Raw genomic sequence first — 24,717 nt, 5'->3', positions numbered from 1 at the left:
GTTGCATTCACAGCAGTGTTCTATTGAATACTTTATGGGCCTAAACAAAAAGCCAGTCGTTGTTATTATTTATTTGTATGGAAGTAGCAACCCAGACATTGTACACACCCATAAGAAAGACAGCATTCCCAGTCCCAAACAACTTGTAATGTAAATATAATTTCATGAGCAAAACTACTTGTAGAACTCTGAAATAAGTTTCCCATTTACTTATAACAACCTGAAAAGACTAAATATGCATTACCTGGTCCTGCTACTGGAGGTTCTGGTTTGTGAGATTTCAGGGGATCCAGCCTATCCTTTTCCAACTGTTTCCTGGTACTTCGTTGCCGTGGTTCACGAAACATTGGAAGGGCATGAGCTAAAGAGAAGATTCACAGTTTAGGAAAACAATTCTAAATGTTAGCAACTATATTTATTTTTACATCTCTAACCCTATGGGCCAGACTGCTTTTGACCCTTACATGGAGAGGATGCCATCCCTTGTGCAATGCCAGGGACGTCATTCTAACATGCCTCCACATTGGCTTATCACAGTATATTTTATAGGGCTTTGTCATGTCTGTTTTTAAAAGTCTAAAGCAACCAGATTTCCACAACTTCTCCAAAGACTATTCCCTAGTCTAATAAATCACCTGGGCAATTTACACTTATTTAGCTCATTTCTCTGTTGGTCAGCCCACCGGTAACCTGATCAACCACTTGTTCTTTTCTGAGCTTCCAATTTTTCTACATCTTTCTAATAGTGGGTGCTAAGTCACCAAAATTCCAGGCACAGTTTTACAGCAAAGTGACAGACAGGGGATTATCACCTCCCTGATTCAAGTTGTGATGCACTTCTATATATGTTGCCAAAATCAATTTTCCCCAAGAAATGAGGTAAATTTAGTTTGGCAGGACCTAATTACTGCAGTCAGAATTTGGCCAGGACACCAGGATTTAACACCTCTTGAGACAGTTGCCCTGGTATTTTTAACGGCGACAAATTGTCAGTGTGTTGTTCTTAACCTCTCAACAAAAAGACAGTATCTTCAGCAGCACAGTAGCCTCTAATGTGGGGGCACTGGCTCTACACTGAATCAGAACTATCCACTGAATCATCATCATCTCTTTCTGAGTTATTCTGGGAGGTCTGCTTAATTTATTAGACTTAATTAAATCACAACCCAGATTATATGGTGGTGGATCTTTAGGAATAAATGTTTAGAGTTTATTTTTGCAGACTTCATGAAGTATGAAGTGTCTGAACAGTTTGTCAGCAAGTAATGAGCTTGATCAGTTTGTACAGGGCATTTGAGGTGATTAATGTACAGATCCAAGATTTTGCCATATGTGGAGTCAAGCTTGTTTGAAGAAAATCTAGCTGAGTAATAATATGCCTGTATTTTAAAAGTAATACTTAATCCCTCAAGTGGCATTCCTGCATTTTGAGCAATCAGTATATGCAATTCTGAAATTCAAATATGGTTTGTTGTGCTTTCTTGGTAAAACGATGCTTTATGTTCCCTGTAAGGAGGGGGCTTCTGAAAAGCTTCCAAACAAGCAACAAACCTACAAAAAAAGAAACTGTCAAGTGAAACTCCGAATTCTATCAGTTTAGAAACATTTTCCGTACGTTACTTAGTATGGATCTGTTCTTACCGGGTTTCCACAATTATGTGCAAGAAAGAACCAGACAAACCCTCATGATAAAATTAGTATTTTCAAAAAACTAGAGAAATCCATACCTAAGTACCCAATGATGGGATTTTTTAAAGCTCCTAACTGACTCAGAGGCCGCTGTCCCACTGGATTTTTAGGCTCCAATTTTTGAAAATTTGCATAATTGAAGCACTTTCAAATACAAACGTTAATTAATGAACGTATAGACACTATTTCTATTATAGGCTGTTCAATGTTACAGTTAAGGTTGCCTAAAATTACCCATTATAAAGCCCCTCTTTTCATGTGCTTATAATTTTGCCAAACTAACTGTTGAGGCAGAAAATCTTGCATACTGAAATTTGGAAAGTTTCAGTAAATATGGGTTAGCTGCTTCCAAGAGTGAGGTTCCGGACGAATAGGTAATTTTGCCAATGTTAACATTTTTTTTGACCATTTCTTTGAGCAGCCCTAGCATCTTCACAGTTTTTAGTATAAACTTGATATTTTGCAGGAGGGTACTTCTGAGTGGTGTTTTATCTGTTCAGATAAAAATTCCACATATCTTTGGCTGAGTTCTAAGACCTGGAAAATCATCACTTCCACATTTTTAGTAGAATGTCTTCAAGACTTGTCCTTTAAGTCTGTGAACATTCTATTGGTACGGTGTATGCTCCCAAGTGTCAGAGATCTGCATCAACCCCATAGACCACCTTAATCCTGTCTTTCCCTGACTTCTAAGTTTTTGTCTTTGCAATCTCAAAGTATTTTTCATGGAGTTTTTTGTATGAAACATATATAAACTTTAAAAAACCAGCCTGGCTTTCTGAAGGAAAACTTTAGCCCATCCAGAATTTCATCAGATCAAGTCTGTATTTGCACCTTGTAAATAATGATATTAACAACTATATAGAGTATATGCAAGAACATTTTCATATGATGTGTAGTATGGTGGACTGCTTCTGGGCTATACCTAGTCTCCTGTGAAGTGTAAAAACAATGCGCAATATGGCGATAGTTTGACTTTTTGAGATGGGGAAATATAAAGGTGAAAGCCTGAGAAATGCATACGAGTCTAACCTTACAAATATATGTTCAAATTACTTACGTGTTATAATGTAATCCTGTGTAAGAGTCTCTGCCTGTCTGGCTTTTCGTTTTGTTTTAACCACACATAGTTTTGCTCCCCTATGGTAAAAAATAAAGTGACATAATTTATTTCATTATAATAGAAGTAGAAAGTGTTTGTTCAAGATAAAATCCCTGCCAGGCTACAGTACTTTTACAAATGTATGATGTATGTATGTATGTAAGGGAGGCTCGAGAGGTTGATGAAATTGTTATAATGTGGCTTAAAGTCAGAGGTGGATATGAATATGGTAGTTTCATCTTATGCTTTGCTTGTCCACAGCCCAAAAACCACCACACAATTTGCAACTATTCAACCCAATTATCCTCATTCAGCAGCAAAGTATTGGCGGTCTAAATGAAGATGCCCTGACAGAACTATGGGGCAAAGCTTGCATAGGTCTCATTGGAAGTAACTTAAATTGTAACTGACAAATTGGTGCACTCTTTCTTTATAAAGCTATATATCTGTGAAGGAAAAGGAAAAAATGAAACCAGGAAACTATCACAGACAAGAGTGTGCCTCTTCCATTCAGACTTCAGGGTTGGAATCCTGCTGCATTTGTTTATGTAGGAGCAGGAACCCAGGCTCTGATGTCAAATCACTACAAAGCCCTCAAAAATATACGCAGAAAGAAAAAAACACTTGGGTCCCAGAAATCTTGGGAACCTGAGCTTGTCCCCACAATCAAGCATTCAGGTTACAATCAGCATCCAATATGAATGACAGCTTGAAATTTAGAGTATAATACTCCTTTGGCTGCTAGAGAGAGAAGCATCTGAGCATGCAAATGAACTAAGCATTGTACATACAGGTGGGAAAGGACAATCAGAAAATCAGTTGTGCTCTCTCCATCTGCCAGCAGGAAAATGTGCTGGATTGGCAAAAAAACTATGCGATGAGGACGTTAAATTCCAAACAAGGCAGCGTCTTTAAATTCATCCTGCCACTCTCAACTGCTAGCTTCCCTTTTCATTAATTGCTTCTGCCTTTCCATCCTTTAAATATGCAGTTATTGGCCATAGGCAGCAAAGAAAGCGAAGCGGATGGGAAATTCTCTTATTCCATTCCTCACCTCTTCTCAAATTTGGATTTTCAGCATAACTGCACAGACCACTGAAATTCAAACTAAGAGTTGGACTCCTAAACAAAATGCTACTTCAGAAAAACAAGTATGACTACATTAAACAGTCTTTTTACAAACACCACTTCAACAGTCTTCGGGGATTGTGAGGGATATGCTAGTTGGGCATTCCTAAATCAGTTTTCACACAGTACACTGATGGAACCTCATGGAAAGTATTCAAAACCTCAGATAATGTTCCAAATTTTAATATCCAAGTATACAGTGGAATCAGAGGCTCAATGGAAAATGCACTGCTTCTGAAAATCATAAGCTACTATTTTTTACTCACTGCCTCACAAATGCTCATAAACTAATTTCCTCAACTTTTAATATGGTCTGTCTCAGGTTGAGAAAAAAAAACATGGTTTTAATGATAATAATGTAATTATTAAATACCTCTGGCTTTTGACTGGATCATAATATACTTTAGCCAATCCATTTCCTGTACCAACCATGATCTGGTTTAGCTTGGGATGCCAAAGACAACGCACAACACTCTGAAATAAAATTACATATTGATATTGGATTAGTGTTTTTGTGTCTCAAACCATTTAGCTCTTGAAATAAGATATAGCATACAATTTTGCGAGGGTTTTTTAAAAATAATTAATTAAGTCCTTGTCCTGAGTCTTATTTCATATAGTCTTTCTTCCCTATAGAACTAAAACTTTCACAATGCTGCTCTCTCACTCATTGACTCTGCAACAACTTAAAAACAGTCAGTTTTCATTCTGATTTCTTCTTTCCCCAGGATGTCCTAAAGAACTAATCCAATTTCAGTCTCTGCCTGTAGTGAATGCCTCAGCCTATACTCCGCCCCTATTTTGATCAGTACACAAACTCATTTTAGACTGTCAGGGCCTTAGGAGCTTGTTGTTTTACACACTCAACATATTCATCCATATGACATATCACCAGGTATGCTCTAGTTCTAGCAGAAATTAATTCAGGGAAGTCCTGTGGCCTGTGTTATACAGGAGATCAGAATAATCACAACAGTTCCTTTTGGCTTTATAATCTATGAAACTATGAAAACTAGATTTCAGTTTGAATTACAAAACCAAAATGAAAAATCTCTTTGAAAGGTCAAGATGATTGACTGAGGAGGTAAATAAAGCAAAGACCATTATTTACCGTGAGCGACAACAAATCTTAGTGTTCACCTAACAATAAACTTTATGTATTTAGATAATTGGAGAGTGCTTGTTGTTTGAGATAACTACCTTATACAGAGATAAATAAACTCTAAGACTGAGGGTTATAGTGTTGACAGGACTTGTATTAACTATCTAATAAATGTATCTAGAGCTAAAAGGATTCATGCTCATGATATTATTTCACTGAAATGTGCTCAATCATCTTTCATAACCTCCTTCCAAGCCTACTGTTCTACCTTGCCCAGGAGAACCTTTCAACCTGGAATAATCATTTGTTTATTAAATTATATTTATATATCTATTGAGATGGGGGCGTGAGAAAGAGTGCTTTTGCACAAAATATCTTATACAAGCCACAGAACAGGTGTTCACTTTAGTTTTAACAAGAGAAGTATAACAATTTAAATTATAATAACGAGTGTAAATGAAACAGAATACTGTAAACTTGGGAGACTGGAGACATTTTACGGAGTTATTATATTACTTTGGTGACCTTTAAGTCAATGGCTATATATTCCCCTATTGCCAATTTTCAAGCCTTCCACCCCCATCCAATACTTTCCTTTCCCATTCCCAAGTTTCCTTCCTATTCCTGGCCTAGTCCCAATACATTTTCATTTGGATGTTAAATATGAGCCATGTGCTAATATACTAGTGGAATGCCTGATCCTGAAAAAACAAAAATCTGTTAAGCCCTAATCAGTTGGACCTTCTTTTGGCTATAAGATAAATACAGGCTTTTCTCAATTATTTATTGAGAAACAGGTTTCACAGTGCTGAGCCTGAATGAAGTGGCAGTTAATAGAGCCTTCTGAAACATCCCTAATATAAACCTCATCCCACACATCACACAGACACAATAGTTTAAAAAAATGACACCTCTCCATGCTTCCACAGGTATGCAAGGTTAAATATACAGCTATATTAAAGGTCAAAGTTCATTTTACAGGCAGCAACTAGTAGGCATGTAACGTTAAATTTCTTGAAGTTCAGCATCTCCATAATCCATCATTTGCAATAACAAGTTACCGATGCAGTCAATGTCAGCCTGTTAATAAGCTGTTTATTTTTTAAAAAAACAATTCTTATTTGTTGCAATATCAGTTATTACTCAAATGCTACAGTAATTTTAAACACACACAGCTAATAGCAGAATTAAAGGTTAAAGGTAAGTGGCCTTTTCGTTTATTAATATTTATTGCATGTGTTTAGCCAGCCTTTAAAAACTTTGTAGTTAATGCAGTTCACCACTTTCTTCTGTCAAGTAAATGTATTTTATAGCATGGTACTGGATACCAGCCAACAATAACAAATCTTGAGACATTGTGCCTCATGCACTGATGGGAATTGCTAAAATTCTAGCTTGTCAAACATGCACAGCACACTTAAAAACACTGTGACACGTGCTTCAGAGCAGGCAGAAGAAACTGCCATAAAACACAGCATTATAAATCTTCTGAAACAGTAAAATGTCTCCAGAATGTAATTTATTCAAAACTGAGCATATACAAGCTCTGAACAGTCAAGTAACTTTACTATACCACTGGTGTATAAATCTACTTTACAACACGTGACAAAAAATACTCATGTTGATTTTTAGGATCATGCCAGAAGTATACACTACCCTGAAAGACTAAAATACTGAATCCTAGGAACTAAATCTTTATAAGTCTTCATACAAGTTGTCCCACTGAAGTCAATTGTGCAAATATGGACTACTCAGATGACGGAACATTGCAGGCTTGGGCACTAAATATGTGAAGATAGTAGGAGAAAATCCTCACACTATAAAGAATTAAATTAGTAACCACCGTATATATCCTAAGACTCACAGTTAACTTGGCTTTTACACTTAGAATTAATTTAGAATTTTAGTAGGTAGGTGTTTAGTGAGCAACCTAAACTAAGAATGTATTAAAGCACAGGCACTTTAGTCCTGAAACCAAGGGACCCTGCTCCTGAAGTCACATGATGAAGTCAGAATCTCAGCTTTCATTTAAAAAAAATCCCAACACCCTAATTTTCTAGCCCTCATGCCTGCAAAGAAAAGATTGAAAATGTGTATCGAGCATGAGAATGTGAGCATTAGTCCACAGACAGCCTGAAACAATAGCTCTGAAAGGTATGCACTTCCCTATGAATCTCGATGGTGTGATAACTCTACAACCCACTGTTCTTGGGAACTCTGCCAACTCCATCCCAAAAGTGTGTATGTAGCAGGAGGAGAATACAGGAGGCCTGAATCATGCAGATACAACCCCGGTCCCAATCCACTGCCCCTGCTTCTCTAGAAGAGAATGAGGGCCATGGCACAGGGGAAGGGCAAGGTTATAAGGAGCCTTGGTGTGTGTAGGGCCCTGGTGTAATTTAATCCAGCCCTACTCTAAATTCCATCTAATTTTAAAATCAATTAATTTTTAAAAAAAATCCTGTTTTACTTTAACATTTAGTCTTTGCAATGGCATTACAACACGGCAGCTGGTGCTTAACTTCAACTACACCCAAGAGACAGCAGCAAAGAAACCTGTGGCACCTTATAGACTAACAAACATTTTGGAGCATGAGCTTTCGTGGGTGAATACCCACTTCGTCAGATGCATGTAGTGGAAATTTCCAGGGGCAGGTATATATATGCAAGCAAGCTAGAGATAACAAGGTTAGTTCAGTCAGGGAGGATGAGACCTTGTTCTAGCAGTTGAGGTGTGAAAACCAAGGGACGAGAAACTGGTTTTGTAGTTGGCAAGCCATTCACAGTCTTTGTTTAATCCTGAGCTGATGGTGTCAAATTTGCAGATGAACTGAAGCTCAGCAGTTTCTCTTTGAAGCCTGGTCCTGAAGTTTTTTTGCTGTAGGATGGCCACCTTAAGGTCTGCTATAGTGTGGCCAGGGAGGTTGAAGTGTTCTCTTACAGGTTTTTGTATATTGCCATTCCTAATATCTGATTTGTGTCCATTTATCCTTTTCCGTAGAGACTGTCCAGTTTGGCCGATGTACATAGCAGAGGGGCATTGCTGGCATATATTACATTGGTGGACGTGCAGGTGAATGAACCGGTGATGGTGTGGCTGATCTGGTTAGGTCCTGTGATGGTGTCGCTGGTGTAGATTTGTGGGCAGAGTTGGCATTGAGGTTTGTTGCATCAAAAAACTAAAAATTCTGTGCACAATATTTTAAAATTCAGTATATTTTATTTGTCAAAATAACAAAATATAATCACACCATTTTCAATTATTTGATGACAAGTATTTTGAAATTGCCAATATAATTGAAAATGGCGTGATTATATTGTTATTGTGTTACTGTAATTCGGACAAATAAAATATGCAGAATTTTAAAAATTCTAGGTTCAGAATTACCTCAAGGGTACCAGGGTTCTGTGTGATTAAATCTGGGTGCGGGCAATGTGGTGTGGGGATCTGGATGCACAGGGGCTCGGGGGGTTCTGGGTGCACGAGGAGTGGGACTCTGCAGGGGAGTCCAGGTGAAGGTCGTTAGGGCTCAGCAGGGGGATGGGAGGTCTGGGTGTGGAGAGCTCAAGCGAGTGGTCTGGATGCTGGGGAAGGGGGTGTCAGGATACAGCTGGCTGGGCCTCAGTGGGGTGGCGGTCTGGGTGTAGGGAGCTCCCAACGCAGGAGTAAGGCTCAGGGTGGGGCTTTGGGTGTGTGGGGGCTCCCAATGTAGGAGGGGCTCAGAAGGGGGGTTCCAGGTGCAGAGGGGTGAGGCTCAGCGGGAGGGCCCAGATGTACAGGAGTTGGGTGGATAGGGGGAGCAGCTCCCCGTACAGTGACCTCTCACCCTGCGGTTGAAGAGCGATAGGGCCAGGAAGTGGGGGGAGAGATCATTGTACAGGGATGGATCATTGAGCTGCTCCCCCGTCCACCCAACTCCTGTGCATCCTCTCACACCCAAATCCCACTGCCAAGCCTCCCCCCGCACGCACCCGGAACCCCCACCCCACTGAGTCTCACCCCCTGCGCCCAGACCCCCTTTCAAGACCCGCCACTCCCATAGTGGAGAGCTTCCTGCAGCCAGGGGAGGTTTTTGGGGTAGATCTGACCCATGCTCCATCACCATTGTCCTCTTCCCTCCCACCGCCCAGCTCAGCCAGGACTAACGTCCTCGGGCAGCTGGGCATCCCTAGACCCTGCCCTTCCCCCCATCGTGGTGACTTACCTCTCCCCCAGCTGCCCAAATAGATGTGCCCATGCTGCCGGGGAGGGGTGAGTGAGCACTGGTGCGGCTTCTCTGCTTTCTACATAAACCATTTTTTGGCGGGAAAGCAAAGAGAATCCATGGGGGAACATGTTTCAGGAGTACATAATGTCTTTGAATGTACTATGGTAGCTTAAACCCTAACCACTTCTGCCATCAAAGAGTGCAAGGCTGTATTTAAGATGAGTCAGTGTACCAATAAGATATAGTGAAATGGCTAACTATAGGAAGAACATAGCTCCATTAGATGTATCAGATTAAAAATTGCAGCCAGCATCCCACTATTAAGGTAAACTGGAGCATGTAAGAGATGTTTCTTTTGCATTTTGTTGTGTATTGATAATGAACCACTGGAAAAAAATTGGTAATCGGGGGGTTAATACTGGGAATTGAAAAGAAATAGGCAAAACAGTGGATTTTCACACAGCTCTACTTATTACAGCAGCAACAGTATATCTGAGTTGTTTCCCTTCATTTAGGATTCCTTATTATGATACTTTAAAACATGTCTATTAAAAGTTAAATGAAATAGCTATGAAATGATTTGAAAGTTATTGATGAGGTAATGTGACAGTTACACTTGGAGTCAGATCTTGGGTGACCAGATGTTCCGATTTTATAGGGACAGTCCTGATTTTTGGGTCTTCTTCTTATATAGGCTCCTATTACCTCCCACTCCAGTCCCGATTTTTCACATTTGCTGTCTGGTCACTCTAGTCAGATCCAGAGAGCTCCTAATTTTTTAGGGAACATCCTTATTCCACTATATTCCTTTAACTTGCCAGTGGCCTTAAAATCTTAACTGAATGGAAAAGAGTTCAAAATCAGCCCACTCTCTCCCATTTTGCTTTCAGCTAAACGCAGAGTAAAACAGGTGAAATCTTCCAATGGTCCAGCAACCAAAGAAAGTCAACCCCACTGGAGGAGAGTGAGGACTTGTTGTCTAAAATGGCAGAAATGTTAAAAGCAGTAAGTGAAAACAGCAAGCAGCTAGAGGAATAACGTTTATAAAAGAAACTCAGAGCAGGACCCATTTGACAGTACAACATAATGTTCATAATTCATAGATAAAGTCTCCAAAGCTGAGCAAAGGATTAGTGATTTAGGAGATCAAATTAAACTATAATAGTATGCAACAAGTACAGCAGATAAAAATGCCAACAACTTTAGAGTTTATTAAAGCTTCCTGCTAATCTTCATGGTCTCAATTTGAAACGTCAAATATTCAGCTCAAGAGGTACTTGAAACTGACTAGGGGTAAAAAAACCACAATAATCCTATTTCAGGTTCTGTTTTGAACCTATAAGATAAAACAGTGACAGCAGGAGGTGCTGATAAAAAATATTTTTCGTTAAAAAAGCAAAACTTCTCTTTCAAAAGTGCCAATTGCTTTCTGCCTCAGTGGCCATGACGATATGTGCTGGGGTCTGTTTGAATTGTGTCATTTTGATTTGCTGTTCTTGGCCACCCGTACAGCGAGATAAGCGGCCTGTCAGCAGAAGAGATACTGAAATGCATAAAAAGACATTTTGACAGTGGTAGTCAGACTCCATAATCACAGGCCACCATAACAGCAGCCAAGTGGGCTCTCTTGACAGAGTGTTTGTCTAAACTATAATTTTTATGTCAGCACTGCTGATGGAACACCACTCTGTCAACATCATGGTACGTACTCAGGTAGCAAATTTATTTAACACACCTATGTAGTCTAAAATAAATCATATCTTTAGATTTTCAATAAACTGTAATTTCATGGTGAAGACCTGTTTATTTTTATTGACATTAATACAGTAACATCTATTGTCTCTAAAAGCATTTAAAATATAATTAAGCAATATTATTTAAGAAAGTCCCTCGCTGCTTATTTGCATGATTTCTTCAAGAAACAATAAATTAATTAACATTAACTTTGTCTGACACAGAGGTTTGGTAGTTATATGGAGTTGCTTTTACATTTAAGGGGTACATCTGGAGTTACAATATTAATAAAATTAAAAAACATACACTCTTACCGATGATACTACAAATAGCTGAAGAGAAAAAATTAAGTTTTGAAAGTTTAGTTTTACAACATCTAAATGTTGTGTCTACTGACTAAATAGTGACAATCTGTCATTACATATCTTCTGATTTTTTTTAACTAATAGCAGGGATGTTAATTTCAGTGTCCTGGACAAATTGTAACATTGGGAAATACGTTTGGCTCAACTATTTTCCCCCTGAATTTAATGATTAGGCATTCAGTCAGTTCCTCAATGGCACAAAATCCTTCATCCCTGACTCTCAATCCACTTGATTTACATGGTATATATATACACACACACACATATATCCAAATGTTAAAAACAATTTTTTTAGGAGACTATAAAATTCCACTACATACCAATATATACCACAAGATTACTCATTACAAAACTGAGCAGGAGTGCACCAAACTGGCTGCTCTGGGATGCTATGATGGTTGGGACTGTTCTAACTTTCACAGAGAAGAATGATTCCTGGCTACCTCCAGGTTGAAAAGGTGATGTAAAGACACCTTAGTACTTCTTACCGCCTGTATTGACCCAAGCTCAGAATTAGGATGTATCACATTAAGCACTTTTCTTCCGATTTTCCCAAACTTCCAAGAAACTTACAAGTATCCTGGGCTGAGATGTGGCTGTGAAATTTCAGGGGGCAGTCATTTATTTTTTGGGAAGCTGAGGGTGGACAGAAATTCAAACTTCTAATGGGAAGCTAGCTTTAATCTTAACTGTGGAATAACTACCGCCGGTATAAAATAAAGTGCAAGGTTGTAAGGTATTATTAGGGAGTAAGAATTAAGGTCTGTTTGCACAGAGAGCAAAACTACAAAGAAATCATGGTGCAGTTATGGGAGTAAGAGAAAAAGCAGATACAGGCAGTGAATGCTCTTTTCATCCCTCCCTTAGCCACTTTCTTCCCACTGTGAAAGATCTGCATGGCCTATTAGCTGCATTAATTGGCATGTTCTGCCCCAAGAACAGCTGAAGATCTGCATTACAAAAATCATAGAAAGTTAACACTGCTTGTGACAATATTAATTTCACCTGAACCCTTTGTAATCTCCCTTTATTGGAGTCTCAGAGCACAGTGGTGAGCTGGCAGCCAATGGTAGGTCTGTCATGTTACTATGGCTAGGAAGGGGTGGTCTGCCACCTGACTGCTTTCACAGACCAGAGGAGTGAGAGACGACATGGCTCTTAGAGAACAGCTGTATTTTAATTAGCTTTCTTCCCTCCTTCCATGACAGGGGCATATGGGCCTATGACAGTTACTATTCCAAATTATGATGCATGCAAAACTGAAAAAGATCAAAAATTCATTTAAAACTGCTCCATTTAAAAATATTTGCAAAACTGAAAAACAAATGCCATAATTTTATTTATACAATTCATATTAATTGCCCTTTGAAGTGGAAAAAGACATCCTCATGTATTGATATTATGCTGAAGCTCTCCCATTCCAGCCCGAAAGAGCCTGTTTACACAAGAAAAACTATGCTAAAATTATACAAAGGGTCTGCCTTAAACCCAAAAAGCCAAAAAAAAAAAAAATCTGAACTGAGGCTCCTCTGGCTCTCATCCGAGAAAAGGAGCCAAGTGCAGTAAATAAAGTGGGAGATTAAGAAGTATCTAGAATGTAGTGTTCACACAATTATTAGAATTAGAATATTCAGGAGGATAAAGTAGCAAAGGAAGCAACACTAATGTTTTTGACTTTGTGAAATGTGACTTTGAAAACGTGTGGAAATGCTCAAAGGAATTTGGACTGGAAACGAGTAAGAGAAAATTACAATTTTCTATATACTAATGGGAAACAGGCTAAAAAAGAGTTGCAGAGAGCAATAATTGAGGACAGGATTCCAATTTTTAAGACACATGAGTGTGCATGCTGTATTTTGGAAATTGCAAATATTTTGATACATGCATGTAGCATAGTGTCAGATTTGAACTTAGCTACAAGTTTAATTTCTATTGACTTCAATTACAGGTAAAAGGTTTGCTCTGCTGCTGGAATGTTGTCACCAAAATCACTGCCCTCTAACTATAAAGAAAGATACTGATCTACTTGCTGCTTAGGAGACAGAAATCTCTCTAGTAGAACAGGACTCAAACAACAAGGAAATATCAACTTGGGCCATTTGGTAAATTTCTGTCAATCAGGCCTTGATTAATTATACTAGAGTATAAAAAGCCCTTTATTCCTTTCTTTAGCCTAATAAAGAGAGAGCACATGGCTTCAGAATGTTCTTGAACTCCTTAGTTCTGTGAAAACAATACCAAAGTCCCTACCACATTTAACGAGTGCAACTACTTTAATCTTGGAGATTTGGAATTAGGGCAAAAAGAGGAAAACTTTTTTTTTTAGGATTATTGTGTCAGGACAGGAATGGGAGACACAACCATTCTGTGTGAACTGGGCAAGACAAGACTTATTTTTCTACAGCTGAGAGAGTGATTATTGCCAACAGAGGAAGAATCTAATCTAGAACATCTAGCAAAGACTATTCTTTGGCTGACCATCCTTTTTAGCTGTGCACAAGTTCGATGCTTAATATGAGTAACAGTCACAAGATAAAGCCCTCACCATTTTCTAGTGATGGGGCAGTGTGTGTACAAAGGGCCCAATTTTGCAGATGTTGGATCAGAGTTGGATTGTAACATAGTGCACAAGCCACTTAGTCTATGTGTGGATGGGGGAACTAAGGGTTCTGAACAGAAGGTACGGATGCCTACGGTGAGGGGATGTTCTGCCAGTATCCTGAAATGCAGGCATATGAACCATGTATATTTACAAATGCTTAGTTCTAATTCAGTAAGGTTATTGTTCAATAAGCGTTACTCCTAGAAAGTCCCAGTCTCTTTGTGGTGGCATGATGCTCAGGAATAGGAGCAGCAGACAGTCTTAGAAAGTATCTTAGGGCTGGTACACACTACCACTTACGTTGGTGTAACTTATGTCACTCAGGGGGTTGAATAAGCCACCTTCCTGAGTGATGTAAGTTACGCTGACCTAAGTGCTGGTGTGGACTGTGCTTTGTCAGCAGGAGAGCTTTTCCTGCCGACATGGAGGTGGTTTTATTATGCTGGCAAGAGAGCTCTTTCCCATTGGCATATGGCATCTTCACCAAATGCACTACAGTAGCACACCTCTATTGGTGCAGCTGCACCACTATAGCACTTCTAGTGCAGACTAGCCCTTAAAAAAACTTGCAGGTGCATGAAAACTAAATTAATGTATCAGAAGAGTAGAGGCTAACACACTGCTAGCTCATTAGTAAAACCAAAAGGTTTCATTCCAGCAGCTTTGAAGCAATAATGCACTTTCCCATGAAAACTTAGAAGAAGAGGTGAAAAAAGGTCTGCTTGGTACGATGGAAAGGAATGTCAGACACTACTTTGGTCAGACATTCCCATTCAATTTATTCCCATTACCCACCAGGTTCATTTACAGGCCAAATGCATTGACTATTTATCAAGAAGGTTTAAGATTAAGTTTACTGCCCATTAGCATTTTTGAATTATCTATATTGTTGGAACACTATAAAAACATGGAAGCAACACAAAACAGCTATAAAAACTGTATTATCTGCACAGTTTAAACTTTCTACAGAGTAGTGTTATTTTTTTCTTCCCGATACATATACTGTACCACCAGAGCTGGTTTATAATTACCTTTAATAAGTCCTATTATTTTAACTTCATTGTTGAAATAAAGCGCTAACAATGCAATTTTTCCTCAACAATTTTGACTAAATCCTGCTTCAAGTCACTGAGACTACTTGCATGAGCCTGGTGAACAGATTCAGTCCTTTGTCAACAACTGACATACATTTGTGTACTCACACTCTCTCTTTTAACAAGCGCGTGCACACACACACAGTTTGTAAATCCAAGTACATATGCACTAATAAACACAAAACATACACACTGTAAATTACACATTTAAACTAGGGCTGTCAATTAATTGCAGTTAACTTACGTGATTAAAAACTCAAAAAATTAATAGCAGTTTTAATCGCACTGTTAAACAATAAAAAAAAACGAGAAGTCCTTGTGGCACTTTAGAAACTAACAAATGTATTTGGGCATAAGCTTTCATGGGCTAGAACCCATTTCATCAGATGTATGAAGTGAAAAATACAGGAGCAGGTATAAATACGTGAAAGGATGGGGGTTGCTTTACCAAGTGTGAGGTCAGTCTAACAAGATAAAACAATTAAGAGCAGGATGCCAAGAGTACCAATTGAAATTTATTAAATAATTTTTGGATGTTTTTCTACATTTTCAAATATATTGATTTAAATTACAACACAGAATACAGACGTGTACAGTGCTCACTTTATATTGTTATTTTTATTACAAATATTTGCACTGTAAAAATAAGCAAAAGAAACAGTATATTCACCTTATACAAGTACTGTAATGCAATCTCTTTAAGGTGAAAGTGCAACTTACAAATGTAGATTTTTTTGTTATGTAACTGCACTCAAAAACAAAACAATGTAAAACTTTAGAGCCTACGAGTCCACCCAGTCCTACTTCTTATTCAGCTAATCACTAAGGCAAACAAGTTGATTTACATTTATGGGAGATAATGCTGCCCGCTTATTTACAACGTCACCTGAAAGTGAGAACAGATGTTCGCATGGGGCTTTTGTAGCTGGCATTGCAAGGTATTTACATGCTAGATATGATAAACATTCATACGGCCACCATTCCAGAAGACATGCTTTCTTGCTTGTTTAAAAAAATGTGTTAATTAAATTTTGACTGAACTCCTTGGGGGAGAATAGTATATCTACTGCTCTGTTTTACCCACATTCTGCCATGTATTTCATATTATAGCAGTCTCAGGTGATGACCCAGCACATGTTGTTCATTTTAAGAACACTTTCACGCAGATTTGACAAAATGCAAAGAAGGTACTAATGTAAAATTTCTGAAGATCACTATAGCACTCGATCCAAGGTTTAAGAATCTGAAGTGCCTTCCAAAATCTGAGAAGGATGAGGTGTTGAGCATGCTTTCACAGGTCTTAAAAGAGCAAAACTCTGATGCGGAAACTACAGAACCCAACCCTTCCAAAAAGAAAATCAGTGTTCTGCTGGCGGCATCTGACTCAGATGATGAAAGTGAACATGCATCGGTTTGCACTGCTTTGGATCGTTATCAAGCAGAACCCGTCATCATCATGGACACATGTCCTCAGGAATGGTGGTTGAAGATGAAGGGACGTATGAATATTTATCACATCTGGCACGTAATTATCTTACAACGCTGGTACAACAGTGCCATGCAAATGCCTGTTCTCACTTTCAGGTGACATTGTAAACAAGAAGCGGACAGCATTATCTCCTGCAAATGTAAACAAACTTATTTGTCTGAGCAACAAGCTAAACAAGAAGTAGGCCTGCGTGGACTTGTAGGCTCTAAAGTTTTACTTTGTTTTATTTTTGAATGCAGTTTTTTTGGTACATAATTCTACATTTGTAAGTTCAATTTTCATGATAAACAGATTGCATTATAGTACTTGTATGAAGTGAATTGAAAAATACTATTTCTTTTGTTTTTTACAGCACAAATATTTGTAATAAAAAATAAATATAAAGTGAGCACTGTACACTTTCTACCCTGTGTTGTAATTGAAATCAATACATTTGAAAATGTAGATAACGTCCAAAATATTTAAATAAATGGTATTCTATTATTGTTTAACAATGCAATTAATCATGAGATTAATTGCGATTAATTTTTTATTTGTGCGATTAATCACGATTAATTTTTAAATCACTTGACAGCTCTAATTTAAACACTATATATATAAGAAACGGAACAAGTAGCTCTTCCCAGTAAATCAGACAAACTGAAGTTTTAGGCAACAGTAAAAATGGTTACTAACCTTTCTGTGACTGTTGTTTTTCAAGATGTGTTTCACGTGTCCATTTCACTATTGGTGTTTGTGCAGTCTAATGCACAATTGTCAGATATTTTTTCCTTACTGGTACCCATCAGGGCAGTATGAGTGCCCTCTGCTGTTTCAAGCTACCATGCACAAGCATAAAGGGCCAAGCTGTCCCAGACTCTCTTCAGTTCCTTCCTACCAGACAGACTGATAGAGGGAAAGGAGGATGGGCCATGGAACAAGAGTTATTAAAAGGTTAGTAACCATTTATTTTTTCTTCAAGTGATTGCACATGTCCATTCTACTGTAAAATACTCACAAGCAGTCCCAACTGGAGGTGGGTTTGGAGTCTATTTGAACAGGGACTGGAGAATCATGTATCCAAATTTAGCATCACCAGCCTTCTGGAGGGCTGGGACTTCAGTGTCGGGTCAGTTACAGATGACCATGGAGCTGAAGATGGCATCAAAGGCAGAGTCCACCGTGATAGCATAATGTTTTGCGAAAGTGTGGACTGACGCCCACCTCGCTGCTCTTACAGCTGTCTCTGATAGGAACGTTCTTGAAGGAGGCGACAGATGAGGAGATTGATCTTGTAGAGTGTGTACAGATTGAGTCTGGAGGGGTCATCCTGCAAATTTGGTAGCACTGTCCGATGCAATTCGAGACACACTTAGAAACTTTTTGGGCTGATATTGGTGAGCCCTTGAATCTTTCTGCAATGGAAAGGAAAAGTCTGGGGGACTTCCTGAAGGCCTTTGTCCTATCAAGGTAGAAGGCCAGGGCTCCCCTGAAATCTAGGTTATGAAGTATAGCCTCTCTGTTTGTCTTGGTGAGGGGTTTTGGGTAGAAGACTGGAAGGTGAATCAATTGATTCATGTGAAACAGGGAGATTACCTTAGGGATGAATTTTGGATGTGGCCTGAGAGTAACTTTGTCAGAAAAGAATACTTTGTAAGGGGGATGCAGCATCAGAGCTGTTATCTTTCCTATTCTTTTGGCTGAGGTAATTGCTGTCAAGAAGGCTGTTTTAATTGATAGGTTTGTTATCAAACAGGCGGTCATGGGTTCAAAGAGAGGCCTAGTCAGCCCTTTCAGCAACAGTTTTAGATCCCACATGGGGGTAGGAAGTTGAGGTTGAGGGAAGAGGTTTATTAAACCCTTGAAGAACCTTTTAGTTATTGAGTGTGACAGCACTGAGTATCCTTCTATAGGTTGGCGAAAGGCTGTTATAACTACTACATGAATCCTAAAAGAGTTTAGAGATAATCCTGACTTTTTAAGGGTCAGAGCATAGTCTAGGATGCGTGAAAGAGCCACAGATATTGGGGAAATTTGTTGAGACATGCACCAAATCTGAAAGCTGGATCATTTCTGCAGGTAAGTACGTCATGCGCAGGACTTTCTACTGTGTAACAGAACCTTTTGCACTTCCCTTGAGCAGGAGCTTTCTAGATGTTGGTGTAGTAGTTCCAATGTTGGAATGATCGTTGATAAGGTGACCATCTTGAACTTCTGATTCTTGACAAATTTGTTGAGAGCTCTGAGGTCCAGTATGGGTCTCACAGCTGGGATGAGGGTCACTATTAGGCATTCCCTTATCACAAGAGTGCCAGGGCTTGAAACCTGGAGAGTGCAGCATATCGTTGTACCAAGGCCAGTATCCAGATCGGGTGCCAGAACCACACAAAACAATAATTTCAAAAAAATTATTTACAAACTAACTATACAAAGGTCACTATTCACAGGATTTGCCCAAACACTTGCAGAAGCAAAGAGAGGGAGCTCCAAAAACCATCACGGGTGGTAGGAAGGAACTGAGGAAGGTTGGGGCGGCTCAGCTATTTATGCCTGAGCATGGAGTGTGAAGCAGCAGAGGACACTTGTGTAGCCCTGATGGATACAGCTAAGGGAAAACTCCGTGACAACTGTGCCAGTGGAGTGCACAAACACCTAAAGTGGAATGGACATGTGCAATCTTGAAGAACATATTCATCTTCAATTACAATAAGTGTTCTATTTATATTTTTAAGTGACAACAGAGGAAAAAAACACTGTGAAATCTTTCAGTAGAAAGCAAGTAAATTGTACCAAACTGCTGAAAGAATCTTTCTGTAAACCACAGACAAGATATTAATCTATCTCTTTACAAGCCCGTGATCTTTCTAACAAGCAGCACGTACAACTTGCAAGCTGCAGAAACTCTGTATGCCTTTAAAATCCATTCATTCTTCAACATTCCTCAATTTGTTTATATTTCATCTTACATTGCAACTTGAGAAAAACAAGAAAAAGAAAACACTAATGAAAAAGCTGAATTGTGCAAGCAACTGAAAGGCACTGAGAAAACAGATTACTTTTATTTTAAAATGGCATTTTAGAGTAATTTTTTCCTTTTCTTTTTTTTTTTTAAGATGAATGCTAATATGTTTAACTGTGTTTTTCTTAGATGTGCAGCGTTGATGTTGGAGTCTGGACAGACCAATTTCAGAGGCATTATTAGTGCTGGCCCATAGAAAATTATGTCATAAGATCAGCTTTTGTAAATCTTAATTCTTCATTTAGTAATTCCAGTGTTCCATTTTATCCACTGAATATACTCAAACTAAGAGAATATTCATCTTAAATTTTAAAGCTACAAATTGGGAAAAAGTAGAAGTACTAAATGTTTATGGATAAAAGTAATTTACTACAGTTTTTAAAAAGGACTAGTTAGATACTCGTGGGTCTCAGTTCCCAAGAATGAGACAGGCTGGAATCCTCTCCACACTTTTCAGATATTTGGCCCTTTGAGGCAACAGCAGTTCACTCCTCCGAATTCCAAGAACTGTCAGTGGCCTAATAACCAGTCCATAACATCCTGTTTCAGTGCCTAGATGAGTAAGAAGTAGATAGCTCCTCAAATTGCATGCATTTGAAAATTTCCAATAATCCTAAGGCAAGACTGTCAGGAAAAAAGTCAGTCACTGAAAATGTTATTTCCCTTCCAAACTCAGAGAACTTGGGTGGGTGAGTAGAAATACAGTCAAATGACATTTTCAGAGAAACAGATTAACAGGTCAGAAACTACTTTTCTATAAAAGACCACCCAAGATTCCGACTCTTGTAGAACAAAAAGCTCAAGTGGAGTCTCTACAAACCTCTTCTGACTGCTATTGTAAAATGAGCTCTCTCTGCCTGCCAGTAGGAGATGCAGCCATCAAGACCAGTTCCAGACCCTCACTCCTGTGGACTTCAAATTCAGTTTTGCTGGAGTTTTAGTGTCATTTTCATCATTTGCCCTATGCCCCAGAGAGGCTACTCACAGCACCTGTCACCCATGTTTTAACTTACAGAGCTGAATATGCTTTTGATTTGTCATGATGTTCTTTCTAGAGGGGGTACTGATGTACTGATATTTGAGGCTGTACTACTGGTGCCACAAAAAGGCCAAAAATCTTTGAAAGCTAGGGTGAACTCTGGCCTGTCTCATAGCAGGTATGTGAGACCAAAGTCTAGGAATCCCATCAATGTTTTCTTTAGAGAAATTATTTAATACTGAAGTAAAACTCCAATGCGGTATAACTGCTATATATAAGATGTGAGTTAGAATAAAAAAGTTTTACCCCTCAAACCTCACTCTTCTTTCTTTCTTCTTTAATTCTCTGTGTTTTTGATTTCCAAGTCTTCCAACACAGAGGTATTTGCTATAATAAATTCAGCCTCAGGCAGATTTCACTGCAGGATCAAGTAAGATCAGAAAATGGGATCTAATGAAGAAAATTCTTGTACAAATATCAGTCTCAATGTAAATGGATTCCAGCTAGAGCCTTGTTGGGCTGTGCCATTGAAGACTGATATGTCTCAAGAAGATGGGTCAATAGGAGGCACCTGTCATAGAAAGGGGAATCTATGAATTGGCTTAGTAGGCCTAGTGGGGCACATAATTGGCCACCCGATATTCTCTTATCAACATTGTGGACGTTTCATATTTGGTGCGCAGACATCCACAACTCTGTTCCGCTCCCTGACTACTACAATCTACATTCTTGCCTGTGTACACTACTATGGCAATTTGTTTTATATGATATAGTCTTCACTTTTGTATTAGGAAATAGCTGGATTGTTCAAGTCATACACATAAGCCTTCTTGTATTATAGGTTCAAGTATTTTAAGACTGCATATTACCGCTGACAAAGGGTATTCCTTGTCCAAGGGTTTCAGATAGGTGACTTACATTTTGACACAAGAACGTGAAGAGTTCTGCATTTACCCAGGCTATACCCATAGCGCTGACACCGCCAACTATTGGGAACAAATATGAGTTTTCCCCTGAAGAGAGCTGAATCTTTTAACATGAGAACCAGTGGATTCAATGGCACAGGCATATGTGTTAGAATTTTGGGACTTATACATGGCTTCACAACTGAAGAGTCCCTGGGGGAACATATCTCGTATAGGAGTGGCTATCAAAGTAGAATAAATAAAGGTGGCATTTTTCCAGAGAATTCTACACTGTCTTCATTCAGGGATGCTCTCAAAAATGAGATTTAAGGTTAATGAAGATTACATGTATGTTAATGGGAATTATATGCACATAAAAATGAGAAGTGCCACCTTAAATTTTCATGTGTGAAATGCAAAAATAAAGAGATCACTTGATTTAACTTACATATTGAATTCTACTTTAGAAGAAAAATAAAATACATACAGCATCTGTGACTTCTATTTCATACACTTTCTGGAACGTCTCCCGTTCAAAGAAAATAAGCTTCCCATTGCCACCTCCTTTCTTAATAGAGGTGCCCGTGACAATTAACTTATCATCTGGGCTGAAACAGCAATCTGTCCTGTAGATAAAATAAATCATCATCACAATGGGTACACCTGTAATATGTTTTGGGAACATCATTACAAATACAGTTAAACAAATCTTCAAGACAATGCCTTTTATCTGTTAATACAAAAGGTTTTTTTAACCTATTGTCAATGGCTTAACTATGTCTGACAACTAAAATCATATGTACAAATAAAGCTGTGCACAAAATATTCAAATTTGGCAAAACTAACAAAAATATCTCTTTTTCAGAAGTCTTATCAAAATTTCAGCACTGGAAACAAAAAAAAATCAGCAGTTTCCAAATCAGCAAACAAATAAGTAGGTCATGAAATCTGTTTTCACCAATGAAATATTTGTCAAATTAATTTTAAACTGCAATTATAAATCTAAGGAACTAGGACCCAGCTCTGTATAGCATGGGGCAGCTGATATTCCCACACTGTCACCAGGAGGCCATGCAGAGGCACAACCAGGGAACACTGTGGCAAGTAGGTGCCACAGGAAGTACCACCCAAGAGACCCAGAATGATAGTTCCCTGTGGTCCTCTAATTGGCCAAGCGCCCCTACTTAACACCAGGTTGTCTGGGCACCCACACAGACTTTGGCTTACTGCAGTGCCAGACTTTGCCTCATCTCCTGATCTCCGGTCTCTGATTCCAGCTTGACTTCGACCCTGATTCCTGCCTCTCGATTCTAGCCTGGTACTCCCTCTGAAGTCCAGTCATCTACTTCAGTTTGACTCTGATTCTGCCTTTTGATTCTAACCTGGTACTATTTCTGATCTTCGGTGTCCAACCCTGGCCTGACTGACCCTGACTCTTGTTTATGGGACCTTGGCTTGCAATTCCTCCAACGAGGACTGTCTCTAGCTATTTTGGTGTCCTACGCAGCTCCCACCCCCCATTGGGGGGATGTGTGGGGCCCCGCCCCAGGCCTCTGCGGTGAGTGGGGGGGGCTGGCCACGTCCTGTGGGAAGTGGAATGACTCGGCCCCAGCCTACTCCTCTCCCCTGGCTCCCAGGCTTGGGGGGATAGGGGGAAATACTCCCAAGCACTTGCTGGCGGCGTGGCTGGGAACCAGGGCAGCGGAGCAAGCTGGAGCCGGGTCACTCTACTTACCGGTGAGGGCAGGCCTGACCACTTCTGGAGTCTTCAGCGGAAGGGGTGGAGTGGGGGCAGAGCAGGGACAGGAAGAGGTGGAGCAGGGATGGGGAGTTTGGGGAAGGGGTGGAGTTGGGGCAGAGCAGGGGTGGGAAGAGGCAGGGCTGGGGGCAGAGCAGGGCCTGGGGGCGGGGCTGGAGTGGAGCAGGGGCGGAGGCCATGGGGAAGAGGCGTAGCAGGGGCTGGAGGAGCAGGCAGTTGCATGGGGCACAATTTCCTGGTGCCCTTCACTGCTGTGTACTTTGCACATGAGTAGGGAGAGGCCTGACTCCCACTCCTGTCTGATGACTCCTGTCCCTGAACACCTCCGCTCAGTTAGAGCCCCTAGGCCAGGGGCTATACACCCTAGTCACTTACAGCAATTGTAAGTAGATGGTCAAAACTATTTTACAACATGCTCCTTCCTTTCTCTCAATACTAGAAACACGGAAAGAGTTCCAAGTCCAAGACTGAATCCGTCTTTGACTTATTTCTGAGACATCATTTGAAAACTATAAATCTTGAGTGAGAGTTGTAACTGGCTGTGCCTAAAACTAGGTGTTCAGTACAAATCAAAATAATAAAATAAATACAATACTCGCCCTCCAAGAGCTCAAACACAATCATTTCAACATATAGATGCTACATACAGCAGTGGCTCCAGGCACCTTCGGCAGCTTGTCTGAGGGAGGTCCACTGGTCCCGCAGATTCAGCGGCAATTTGGTGGCAGGTACACAGACGCTGCGGAACCGGTAGACCTCCTGCAGGCGCACCTCCAAATCCATGAGAGTGGGGACCTCCCGCAGGCACAACGCCGAAGGCAGCCTGCCTGCCATGCTTGGGGTGGCAAAATAGCTAGAGCCGCCCTTGGTTACATATAATGTCCAGTTACCTACTTTCCTGCATACTACAGCTGCTTATTATTAAATATTATTAATCATATTTATTATGGGCAGTGCTTTGGGACCAACCAAGAGTGGGGCCCCATTGTGCCTGGCACTGTACAAATACAGAGTAGCAGATGGTCCCTGCTCTGGAGAGTTTACAATTTAAATAGACAACACAGACACAGGGTACGGAAGGGGACAGCATACTCAAACAGAGTGAACTATGTGATGACAGCAATCATGTTAGCTGCACAATTATTGTCATTTTTCGGGGATGGGCTTAGTTAGGAGGCAATAAACTACATGAAAAAAAGTGAAAGGAGAGAGGACACTGAATGGAAGGGAAGGTGACAGTGCAGGGGAATGGAAAGTGAGAGGGGCAAGTGACTCTGATGGAGGTGGAGCAAGAGGGTTGGTGCTAACAGCCAATCTGCACAGGTCAGAGTTAAAACTGTAAAAACTTGTCTGAATATTCGAAGGTCCCAGCTTTGGTTTCTTTCTGCAGCTGCTCAATGACTGGAGTGTCTGGCTGGTTCCTCTGCAGTTTTCCCCCCAAGGTCAGATGGTGGGAGGTTGGAGAGAAGGCAGCACCACCTGGCTCCCAGTGCCTCCTGACTGCTTGAAGGTGGTGGTGGTGGGGGAGGGGTGTTTCCCCTCAACAGTTCAGGGTCCAGGGAT

General features: G+C 39.9%; 1 protein-coding gene across 2 annotated transcripts in view; it reads right to left on the bottom strand.

The window, feature by feature from the left end:
- The window catches only part of WDR70 (WD repeat domain 70), a 265,622-nt gene that overhangs the window by 17,665 nt on the left and 223,240 nt on the right, over positions 1-24,717 (bottom strand). For both annotated transcript variants that reach the window (XM_050943791.1, XM_050943792.1), the window contains exons 13-16: positions 21,883-22,021; positions 4,293-4,393; positions 2,750-2,829; positions 245-361 (exon numbers count right to left, since the gene is read on the bottom strand). In XM_050943791.1, coding sequence (XP_050799748.1) covers positions 245-361; positions 2,750-2,829; positions 4,293-4,393; positions 21,883-22,021 — 437 coding nt within the window. The remainder of the gene's footprint in view (positions 1-244; positions 362-2,749; positions 2,830-4,292; positions 4,394-21,882; positions 22,022-24,717) is intronic.

The sequence above is a fragment of the Gopherus flavomarginatus genome, chromosome 3, assembly GCF_025201925.1.
Source record: "Gopherus flavomarginatus isolate rGopFla2 chromosome 3, rGopFla2.mat.asm, whole genome shotgun sequence".
Classification (NCBI taxonomy): Eukaryota; Metazoa; Chordata; order Testudines; family Testudinidae; genus Gopherus; species Gopherus flavomarginatus.
The sequence above is the reverse complement of the archived record's forward strand: the minus strand, read 5'-3'. Positions and strand labels throughout refer to the sequence as shown.